General features: G+C 40.2%; 1 protein-coding gene across 1 annotated transcript in view; it reads left to right on the top strand.

Annotated features, from left to right (window-relative positions):
* CCDC173 (coiled-coil domain containing 173) overlaps positions 1 to 12,126 on the top strand; it is a 31,275-nt gene that overhangs the window by 9,224 nt on the left and 9,925 nt on the right. The window contains exons 5-8 of the mRNA XM_006766536.2: positions 3,836 to 3,992; positions 5,647 to 5,786; positions 8,696 to 8,888; positions 10,026 to 10,190. Coding sequence (XP_006766599.1) covers positions 3,836 to 3,992; positions 5,647 to 5,786; positions 8,696 to 8,888; positions 10,026 to 10,190 — 655 coding nt within the window. The remainder of the gene's footprint in view (positions 1 to 3,835; positions 3,993 to 5,646; positions 5,787 to 8,695; positions 8,889 to 10,025; positions 10,191 to 12,126) is intronic.

The raw sequence follows: 12,126 nt of genomic DNA, 5'->3' as shown, positions 1-12,126 counted from the left end.
CCCTCCCTCCCGATTGAACACGCCAACCACGCCCTCAGCCACCAGCCCGCTCCGCATGCACGCATGCACTCCGCACCTCAGAATTTGACTTCAGCACTGCGCCTCCTCTGAGTGTCGGTATGTGTTTCTCTTTCCTCCTAGTTGTAGGACTTCCACTCAGCCAGCGTTCCTGTGGTTCTGGGTGATGTCCGTTCCATCTTTTAGTTTCACTTTTGAAGTGGTTGTTCGAGGCAGCAAACTCTGGCGTTAACCTATGCCACCATCTTGGTTCTGGTCCTGTTATTTTATTTTTGTATATATATTCATTTCTCAGAATCACAAATGTCTAAGTGACATAGACATCAATTCTCAGGATGTACTAGTATATGTTGCCAGATTGTATTCTTCAGTTATTTTAACCCTTAGTAAAAGGAGAGGGTAACTTTTGGATTTATCGTAATTTTTTTTCTTTGGCAGTGTAGAGATCCAAGGGTTTGTGCAAGTTATGGACAGAGCCGTTGGCAAAGGCAGGCAAATAGTTAGCCAGTGGGTCTCCTTTGAGACATCTCTCTTTTTATGTTGGCTGTTGCAGCTTGGAGATCATTATAGGTAGCAGATTAATCTCCAGCAAGCTACCTGGCAAGTGCTAACACCTTCACAGGCCATCTGTCCCCCTGTAGCCTTTGTAGGCTGTGTTTGGGCCATAGGATCACCTTTCCAAGTGGTCTTGGGCAATAGGTTAGAGGTTAAAGCAAGTTCTAGGATTTGCTTTAGTTGTTTCTTTGGCTTATTTTCACGTAGTCTAGATGTTCGTCAGGCTCTGAGGTAAGTACAAATTCCTTCACAGTGGACTCAGTCTTTGTGGATGGTGGCCAAGTATTACCTATCCTCACTTCACTTTTTACTGACATATTTTTTCCCAGAAATCTCTTGAAAATTCAGGTATGTGAGTAAGACCTTGCTGTAGCTTCTAGTAGTGATGTAGAATTCCCTTCCTCCCATTGCTTACATTGAGAGGAATTAGGAGGAAAATGTTTGACACGTGAACTTGGGTTGCCAATTTGATTCCAGATTCTTACATCTTAAATTTATTAAGAAAATTCAATTCTATAATTGAATACAACAGAGGAAAATGTAAATTATAATTTTTTTTAATAAATAAATTTACAAATTATCACTAAGTTGTGATTATTACATCTCTAGCATAGGCAACTGAAAAGAAGGTGGTATTATTCACTAAGATAAGAACAAGAGACCAAAAGGATCTGTTTAGAAGAGGAGGAGGATGAGTTTGGTCTTAGACAAAGTGAATAGATAGTCAGGTGGTGATGCCTAGTGGGTTGTTTCTATAAGAATCACATGTGTGAATTGTAATAGGATCAGACCTCATATTTGATGTTTGCTGATTTTTTTGTAGGCCTCACCCTCCTTTCCCCTTTGGCCCTACATCTGAAAAGGCTGATAAGAAGGCCCCTGGACCTCTCTTTTCCTTTGGTACCAGCAGAGAATTTATATCTCCCCTGCACAGGAACTTTCCCCAGTCCCATCCGTTAGTCTGGGGGAAGGCCCAAATCTATTCCCTTTGCTTTTCCCAAGTCATTCCAGACCTACTTGTGCCTATATAGCTCTCCCAGTAGTTTCTTGTGTGAGTAATACTTTCTCCCAACTTCTCTTGGTGCTTGGAATGTCATCTGAACCAAATTTTTGATAGGAGCCCCTAATGCTTTTGTAGGAGGACAACACAACATATGTATAAGCTCAAGTCAGATCTGGGCTAGACAAATATAGATTTGGGGCCTTCAGGATGTGAATCAGAGATAGCAATGAGATTTCATGACAAATTCTACTCTGATTATTAGGTAGAGGCTGTCCAGTGTGTTTGGTTGGGAAGGTCCAAAACTCAGCAGTAAAGAGTTTTGCATTGCATATTGGTGTCTGCTGTGGACATGGGTGTTGGAAGTAAAGATCTGAATGTTATGTCTTTTTCCCCTGAACTAGAGGATCTCGGATTTCCTTCAATACGTTAACTTCGCATTAAGCTAAATTAATGGCAGGTAGTTGAGTAGTCTACCCAAACTAAGATAAAAGTCTTTATTGACAGGTAATTCAATATTATTTAATAGTTACATATTATTTATATAATTCACTGACAGTATTACCTCTGCACCGACCCTAGATCTATTTTTGTTCTTACTTACTCAAATTTCTATGTGAAAACAATGCATTATTCAACACAAGCATCGGTATAATGTTGGTGATTCCCAAATTGGCTAAAGAATGTTAAAATTGCAAAATTTTTTATATCATGTTGTTTTTCCTTAATATAGCAATTTTATTTTATTTTTAATATATTTTATTGATTTTTTACAGAGGAAGGGAGAGGGATAGAGAGTTAGAAGCATCGATGAGAGAGAAACATAGATCAGCTGCCTCCTGCACACCCCCTACTGGGGATGTGCCCGCAACCAAGGTACATGCCCTTGACCGGAATCGAACTTGGGACCTTTCAGTCCGCAGGCCGACGCTCTATCCACTGAGCCAAACTGGTTAGGGCAATATAGCAATTTTAAAACTTCATTTCTCAAAATTGGATACATCTCTTTTTATAATGTCCTTTCAATCTTTATTGTTAACTTGTGAGTTTGCTTCTAAGAGATTGATAAAATATTTAATAGTTCTAATAACCTAAACAAACAAGTGAATCCAAATTTGAAAACCTAGTGTTTTTTAGGGCAATCATAGACCTGGTTTAACTATGGCCAGCAGTGACTTTTTTCTATGACTCCAAAGTATTTACTCTGTACAGATGCATCAATTAGGCATCTCCTATCCTAAATTGGCTTAATAATACCACAGGGAACTTACTGCTCTTTTAACTGGATAGTCCTCCATGGCATAGGGGAAGGGAATTTTCCCCTCCTGGAAGCTACGGGAGGAGACTCCAAGAGAAAAAAAAGTTTTTGATTAGGTACATGTGAAAGAAAGGTTTACCCCTCAGTCTTTTAGTCCATGTAAGTAGGTTGTGATTCTATCCTGTGCCTACCTGTTCAGGAATAAGAATGAAAAAACAAAACAAAACAAAAAACTAGAGACAGCAGACAGTGGCCGTGGAGCAGCCTGCACATTGTTGATTGGCTGACAGGCAGGCATTTCTGGCCCAGCTGTCTTGCCGGCATGTGGACTGACGACCAGAGGAGGGCACTCAGAGCCTGCAATAAACTGAAGGCGGAATCGCCTGCAGTGACAGTGGGGGGTCTTGGGAGCCAATCGTCCAGACCCGAGCTCCACAGTGAGGAGGCTCTTCGGGATCTCTGAAGAACTCGGACATTCAGCCCCTTGACAGAACCAGCATTTGGTAGCTTCCCACTCAGAAGGTAAGCTCGTCAATGCTGGTTACAGGAGGGATGGCAACCAGCGTGGCCAGTTGGATGAGGAAACCTTCGTTTCTCTCCTTCCATCAAACCCCATCCCCTGAGTGGCCAGACCCATACCTTAGGTAGCATGTCTAGTGCTGAAACTGAGAAGCCCTAGGGATTAGGGACTTTTCTGAAAAATAATGTCAAATTCCACCATACAGTCCTTCAGTGAGCTGTTCTTCCTAAAGGAAAGGAATATTTGGAATCCTAGTGTCGGAGTTAATTTGTGTGAGGAATGAAACAAATTTCAAAGGAAGGGAAATATTGGTAATTCTGGGCCAACCATTTTGGATTTGGTGTTAACCACCGCTCTTTATATATGTCTTGTCCCCCTCCTCCCTAAAAAAATCCACAAGTTCTTTCTTACAGCCTCAAATCATCCCAGATTATAATATAATTAATTTATTCAAAATATAACATTTTTTTTTGGTTTGTTTTAGAATAAAGGAACATGAAGAGGAAGAAGAAAGGAGGAGAAAATCTGAAGAAAATGATGCTGAGGAAATAAAGCGACAGAATGCATTATATGAAATAGAAATGAGAAAAAAACTAGAAAAGAAAAATAAAGAGATAAAGGAAAGGAGGAAACTATTTTTTGTAAGTTGAAAATACAGCATCTCTTCAAAATATGTACAAAGTCCAATGACTACATTGTAGTATATTATTTTTATAAATAATAGTGGATAGAAAACAAGTTGCTATTAAATTGGATTTCTAAGTATATTGGGGAGAGCTATACTTGCTATGGTTTTATGTGGATGTGCTCACATGCAAGAACAAGAAATAAGAGAATGAAGATTTTTTTCAAATGAATTTATTTTCTTATCCTTAAAATGAGTTATCATATATATATTGTTATAAACATATAGTATCTCTTGATTTATCAATTTTAGTCATTTTCTGTGTCTTTGCCCTGGTAGTTGAGGATTTAGCTCAGCTTTGCTATTCTTGGAACACAGATGGCTTCTGGCCTCCAGGTTGCCTCATGGCCCTGAATGGCTGCTGGAGCTCCTGCCTCGTGACCACATTCAAGGCAGCAAGAAGGAAGGAAGGATGAAGGACAAAAAGAGAGCCCTGCCTTGGCCGGGTACCTGAGTTGGTGGGAACATTGTCCTGTCCACCAAAAGGTTGATTCACAGAGCACATACCTAGGTTTCAGGTTTGATCCCAGATTTGGGGTGCATATGGGGGTCAATCAGTCGATGTTTCTCTCTTACATTGATGTTCACTCTCTCTCCCCCTTCCTTTCTCTCTAAAATCAAGAAAAACATATCCTCAGATGAGGATTTAAAAAATAATAAAAATAAATAATTATCTATTAAAAACATTTTTTGTTAGAATATACATCTATATATTTTCTTGTATATGTGCTAAAACAAAGTCTGGAGTAGGAATTAGTTTCACAGTGATTGAGTGTAGTGGGTAGAGTTAGAAATAAGCAGATTCTATCCACTGAGCCAAACCAGCTAGGGTGGGATAGGTATCTTTTAAATATTTTTAATGTGTGTACTGTGTGACTATATTAACTATTTTTTTAAAATATATTTTTCTTGACTTCAAAGAGAAAGGAAGAAGGAGGAAGAGGTAGAAACATCAAAAATGAGACTCATTGATCAGCTGCCTCCTGCACACCCCCTACTAGGGATCAAGCCCACAACCCCGCCCGGCATGTGCCCTTGACCAGAATTGAACCCGGAATCCTTCAATCTGCAGGCTGATGCTCTATCCACTGAGCCAAACTGGCTAGGGCTGATGGTTTTTTTTCTGATTATTGAATTATTTTAGTTACATATTTAGAGAAATGAACTATTTAAAAAGAAATATAGAAAAGCATAAAGAAGGCGTAAAAGTCACTTATAATCTCAAAGATAACTAACATTTGATACATTTCTTTCAGTTATATATACATTATAAACCTGCTAAATATGCTACTTAGTGTTTATATTCTGTTTGCCCTTCACTCAGCAGTTGTATTATTTGTATTCTTCCCATGTCACTGGAAGTATAATTTATTTAACGATTTTTCCATTATTGAATATTTGAGGTTGTTTCCAACTTGTCACCATTATAAATAACTTTGAAGTGCATGGTATATAAAACTTAGCGCATTTTTCTGATGATCTCATTGGGATAAATTTCCAAGAAAGAAATAACTGGATCAGAATCTGTGACTGTTTGACAGGTTCTTGTTAGATATTTATATATGAAAGATATTTTTCTTGATAGGCTAACACAGAACTTTTTCTCTAAGGAACATATGAATGATAAAAATATCATCAAAGCTGTAGAACAGCAGCAGCAAGAGGAGGAAGATGAAAAGATTAGAAAATTTATCAAAACAAAAAAGCGCCTTATACAAATGAGGAAAGAAAAAGAAGCTGAAACACACAGGTAAGCTTTTAAAATAACTCACATAATTAATAAATTATTTCGTTATAAATGAGAAGTTGTGACATGAAAGGAGCCTTTAGAAATAAAGGCCTCATTATTGTATGGATGGATGACTCGAGCATTTGTGACACAATGACTTCAGTTTGGGGCATGTGAGTTGGGGTTTCCCTGGAATATCAAGGACATCTGTCTGGTAGAAGGCTGGGAATACTGGAAATCTCCACTCTGGGTGGGTATGAGCTGGAGGTGGCTGTGTGAGGCATTGCTGTATATGCGGTTGTTAGAACTGTAGACATGGGTGACCTCACCTAAGGGAATAGGTAAGAAATGAAGGTGGCATAGTCCTTAGGACAAATGCAGAAAGAAGGTAAGGTGCAGACAACAGAATAGCTTCTAGAGATTGGAGGAAAACCAGAGAAACAGCAGAGGAGGAGAGTTTCAGTTAAAAAAAAAAAAGGCAGTCTTTAGTGTTAGATCAATAAAGGTATTAAATGAGATTTTTTAAATTGTGTATTAGATTTAGAGGTCAGTTTAGTGAGGAGTTTGGGATGAGGCGAGAGTGGGAAGCCAGCGACAGTACATCGTGTTTCTGCCTAGAGATCATGCTTTTCTCTGATGGCTTTACATCACACTTAGAGTCTTTACTATGGCCGCTAGGGCTCCACACCTGTCCAGATTCGCAACTGCCTCCAGCCTCACCTCAGACCTGGTCTCTCACTGTTCTCTCCTTCCTTTCCTCTTCCTCGCTCACAGGGGACCTCTCTGGTACCCTCTGGGGAATGCTCACCTGTCTTAACTCTTCAGGTCATTACTCAAATATTGCCTTCTCATTGAGGCTTTCTCTGACCACCTTAAAATTACAACCCCACCCCACCCCCAACCCCACCCCCACATTGCTTATCCCTTTATTTTTTTTAAACCCACTGGTTTTTATTATTTATTTATTTATTTGTCTTTATTGATTAAGGTATTACATATGTGTCCTTATCCCCCCAATGCCCCCCCCATGCCCTTACCCCCCTGGTGTCTGGTTCCATTGGTTAGGCTTATAGCCTGATCGCTGTTTCTCAGACTTTGGATCTGTCCCTTTCCATCAGTCTATGTTGTTCTCTATAATCCGCAAATGAGTGAGATCATGTGGTATTTATCTTTCTCTGACTGGCTTATTTCACTTAGCATAATGCTCTCCAGTTCCATCCATGCTGTTGCATAAGGCAAGAGTTCCTTTTTTTTTTTTTTACCGCAGCATAGTATTCCATCGTGTAGATATTCCACAGTTTTCTAATCCACTCATCTGCTGGGTACTTAGGCTGTTTCCAAATCTTAGTTATGGTGAATTATCCCTTTAATTGCTCTTGTTTTCCTGGTTGCATGATCTAGCACTATTTAAATTATTGTTTGCTGTCCCTCTACCCCAGCTATAACAAAAGCTACATGAGGGCAGAGACTTTTAATGTTTTTGTTTATTATTAGTCTCCAGCACTTGGAATAGTGCCTGGCATATAGCAGGCAATCAATAAGTGTTAAAATATTGTTTTAAGCCTAGATGAAATGTCACCTTTTCCATGAAGCCTTTTTTTTCTTTTATTTTCTTTTTCATTTGCCTATAACATTTTCTAGCTTTCTCGTGGCATTTGTATAGTTGCCCTTTGTCTGTATAGTTACTTGTGCAAATGTCTTTTCTCCACTTTAAATTGTAATTACCTTGGGATAGGCACTGTGTTATCTCTCATAATTTCTGCCACACTGCTTTGCAAATTCACTCAGTAATTTAGTGAATTTGTCACATCTAAATTTAAAAGTATTTTTGGCCCAACATCCTAAATAAAAGTGCCCCAATCTTTTATTTTTTATACATTTTTAAATATATATTTTTTAATTTCAGAGAGGATAGGAGAGAGAGAGAGAGAGAGTAATATGAACATCAATGATGAGAGAGAATCATTGACCGGCTCCTACATGACCCACACTGGGGATGGAACCTGCAACCCAGGCATATTCCCTGACCAGGAATCGAACCGTGATCTTCTGGTTTCATAGGTTGATGCTCAACCACTGCACCACACTGGCTGGGCCCCAATCCTTTATTTTTATTTATTTATTTAGTTAGTTAGTTGTGTGTGCGTGTGTGTTTATTTTGGGGGAGGGGACCCAAATCCTTTAAAAAATAAGGCAGTCTTCTCTCCCTTATCCATAGTTTTGCAGATAATAGGAGGATGGATTTGTTCAGAATTTGATAAGTTTTACTAGATTTTTTTGTATTTTATTTAAAGAAAGGCCTTTGATTTATTTTATAACTTAAGCCTCCAATGTTAGAGTAAACAGAGTAATATAGTAAAGTATTTAAAAATATTTTTCATTGTGGAGAATTTTAACACTTTATTTCCGATACACATGTACACATATACGAGATCATATTATATGTATTACTCCCATTGGATTTTTAGAATACCATAGTATTCTAATATGATAGTATTTGATCTGTTAACTGAGAGGGCTACTAAGTGACTAACAGGCAGGTAGTGTATAAGGTAGTGTATACAGCGTGGATATGCTGGATAAAGGGTAGTTCATGTCTCAGGTGAGATTGAGTGAGATTTCATCACACTACTCAGAATGGTGTGCAATTTATTCTGGAATTTTACATTGAATATTTTTGGACTGAGGTTGACCACAGGAAACTGAAACCACAGAAAGCAGAACCACAGAAAAGGGGGGACTACTGCATACTTTATTCTAAAAATGAAGTATTAAAAATAATTTCCATTTAAAACAATCAATATACATGCGAGGGGCAAAGGGGCTCCTTTTTGCCTTGTAAAAGACTAAAATATCTGACTCTCCAAATTATACTGACTCCATAGCAGATCTATTCATGAAGATTTGACAAGATGGTTGCTTTGTTATAGGCTAATGGAGGAACGTAGAATAAGAATAAATAACTTCCTGAGTGAAATAATAAAACAGAAACTTGACAATGAAGATATGATTCTTGCTAGAAATAGTGAAGAAGTTGAGGCTGAATGGGAAAAAAGAGAAAGAGATAAATATGAAAAAAATAAAGCAGAATTAAAAGCGATTGAAGAATATAGAGTCTTTGCGGTAAGCAATTTAATTTTGACAAATAAAAATTACACCAAAAAAAAGCCCTTCCCACTGTCCTTTCTACTCCCTCTGTATCCCAGACAAAAAAAATATCAGAGATTTGAAAAATAATGTATGAATTACCTTCCTGTATTCTTGAAATCAGACCATGTTTACTTTCTAACAGAAGATAACATGACAATCAATTACAAATGATGTATTTATAGATGCAAAGCAATAATCTCTTCTGTTCTAGTTTGGTGAAATATGCCATTAGCATTTTAATAGGAATTGCATTGGGTAGTATGGACATTTTAATGATGTTAATTCTTCCAGTCCATGAACATGGTATATGCTTCCTCTGTGTCTTTCTTCAGTGTTCTATAGTTTTCTCAGTACAGGTCTTTTATCTCCTTGGTTAAACTTATTCCTAGGTACCTTATTTTTTGTTGTTGTTACATTAGTATGAAATACAAAACATTTTATTCATTAATATACTTTGAATTTGAATGTTTTCAAGACAAATAATGCAAAAATTACCCTATTGCATTTCTGTATGTCTTAATTATTTAGAATTTATTTCCTATATGACTGTCATAATATTTAAATTGGATAATTTATAAACATTGTAGCAACTAATTTTTTTTAAAATATATTTTATTGATTTTTTACAGAGAGGAAGGGAGAGAGATAGAGAGTTAGAAACATTGATGAGGGAGAAACATCGATCAGCTGCCTCCTGCACATCCCCCACAGGGGATGTGCCCGCAACCCAGGTACATGCCCTTGACCGGAATCGAACCCGGGACCTTTCAGTCCGCAGGCCGACGCTCTATCCACTGAGCCAAACCGGTTTCGGCGCGACTAATTTTTTTATCTACAAAGATTTTCCTACCTTGAGAAAATCTACCTTTTTTTCTATTCCTGTATTTTTTTTTTTTTTAACAAATGTCATTCTATTTAAATTGTCGTCGTGTATCCTGATATTTGGGAGATAAACTGTCCACATGGGAATGAGCCCAGGTGCATACAATTTTCCGACCTTGCATTGCTCTGGACTGACTTTCTGCTTGGAACTTTCTGATCCATGCCTTCTTTAGAGAGCAATGGTTGCTGAACATGGTTTAGTGTTTTCCTTTACCTTTTAACATCTAGATGAAAAACAAAGCAGAAGAAGAAAGACAAAGAAAAATTGAGGATAAAGAACATTTGCTGGCTGTCATGAAAGCGGACCAGATTTTCTATGAGCATGAAAAGGAGAAAAAACGCAAAAGTGATAAAGAACGTCTTGAAGTTCAAGATGCCCATATTCAGCAAATGGTAATTATTTGTGTTTATACTTATTTTAGTAATAACTATGTAAATAGAGTTCATGCGAGTTTTCTTTCCAAAGCAGATTCCTTTGACAAGTGAGATCAGCTGGTTATTATGACACAATCCTATATAATAAAAGGGTAATATGCAAATTGACCCTAATGGTGGACCAACCAGAACAACTGGTTGCTATGACGCACACTGACCACCAGAGGGCAGATGCTCAATGCAGGAGCTGCCCCCTGGTGGTCAGTGCGCTCCCACAGGGGGAGCACTGCTCAGCCAGAAGCTGGCTCATGGCTGGCCAGCACAGCGGCAGTGCGGGGGGTCTCTCCCGCCTCCGCAGTAGCACTAAGGATGTCCAACTGACAGCTTAGGCCCACTCCTTGCAGGGAACAGGTCTAAGCAATTAGTTGAACATCCCCTGAGGGCTCCTGGGCTACCAGAGAAATGTCCAACTGCCAGCTTAGCCCCGCTCCCTTGGGGAGCAGGCCTAAACTGACAGGTGGACATCCCCCAAGGGTTTCTGGACTGCAAGAGGGTGCAGGCTAGGCTGAGGGAAACCTCCGAGTGCATGAATTTTCGTGCATTGGGCCTCTAGTCTATACTAATAATAGAGGAATATGCAAATTGTCTAGGACAGGGGTGGGCAAACTTTTTGACTCGAGGGCCACAATAGGTTCTTAAACTGGACTGGAGGGCCGGAACAAAAGCATGGATGGAGTGTTTGTGTGAACTAATATAAATTCAAAGTAAACATCATTACATAAAAGGGTACACAAAAGCATGGATGGAGTGTTTGTGTGAACTAATATAAATTCAGAGTAAACCTCATTACATAAAAGGGTACGGTCTTTTTTTTTTTTAGTTTTATTCATTTCAAACAGGCCGGATCTGGCCCGCGGGCTGTAGTTTGCCCACGGCTGGTCTAGGACGTTGTCACAGTAACGACCGAACAGCAGGCTGCATGGGGCGACCAGGCCAGCAGGGGGGGGCAGTGAGGGACGACCAAACAACTGAACAGCAGGCCAGCAGGGGGATTAGTGAGGGATGACCAAACGACTGAACAGCAGGTTGCGTGGGGTGACCAGGCCATCAGGGGGGGGACAATTGGTGGCAACCAGGCCAGCAGGGGGGCAGTTGGGGATGACAAGTCTGGGGGGAGGGGGCAGTTGGGGTTGACCAAGCTGGCAGGGGGGCAGTTAGGGGTGACCAGGCCAGCAGGGGGGCAGTTGGGGATGACAAGTCTGGTGGGAGGGGGCAGTTGGGGTTGACCAAGCTGGCAGGGGGGCAGTTAGGGGTGACCAGGCCAGCAGGGGGGCAGTAAGGGGAGATAAGGCCACAGGCAGAGGCACTTAGGGGTGATCAGGCTGGCAGGCAGGTGGTCAGGAGCCAGCAGTCCCAGATTGTGAGAGGGTGCAGGCTGGGCTGAGTGACCCTCGCCCCCGTGCACGATTTCATGCACTGGGCCTCTAGTATCTAATCTAATAATAGACAAACAGGGTAATTGACCATACTTTCGCTATGCCTCCCATTGGCTAATCAGCGTGATACGCAAATTAACCACCAACAAATATGGCGGTTAATTTGCATATGTAGGCACCAAGCAGAGCAGCAAAAGCACTGAAGGCAGCTCTGGCCGGAGCAGCGAAGGTGCTGAAGGCGGCTCCAGCTGGAGCAGCAAAGGCCTGGGTGTTGGGTGCTGGAGGAAAACCGGTGCCGGCAGCCAGGGGAAGGGAAGGCCTATTGCATGAGTCTTTTTGTGCAACAGGCCTCTATTCCTATCTAATAAAAGAGAAACATGGTAATTGGCGTACAACCGCTACCCTTCCCATTGGCTAATCAGGGAAATATGCAAATTAACTGCCAGCCAAGATTAACTGCGGCCCGCAGCCAGGCAGCTTACGCGAACAGGGAGGCTTGCTTGCTTCACGGACGGAGG

The sequence above is a fragment of the Myotis davidii genome, unplaced genomic scaffold, assembly GCF_000327345.1.
Source record: "Myotis davidii unplaced genomic scaffold, ASM32734v1 scaffold59, whole genome shotgun sequence".
NCBI lineage: Eukaryota > Metazoa > Chordata > Mammalia > Chiroptera > Vespertilionidae > Myotis > Myotis davidii.
This window is presented reverse-complemented; position numbering and strand designations above follow the sequence as displayed.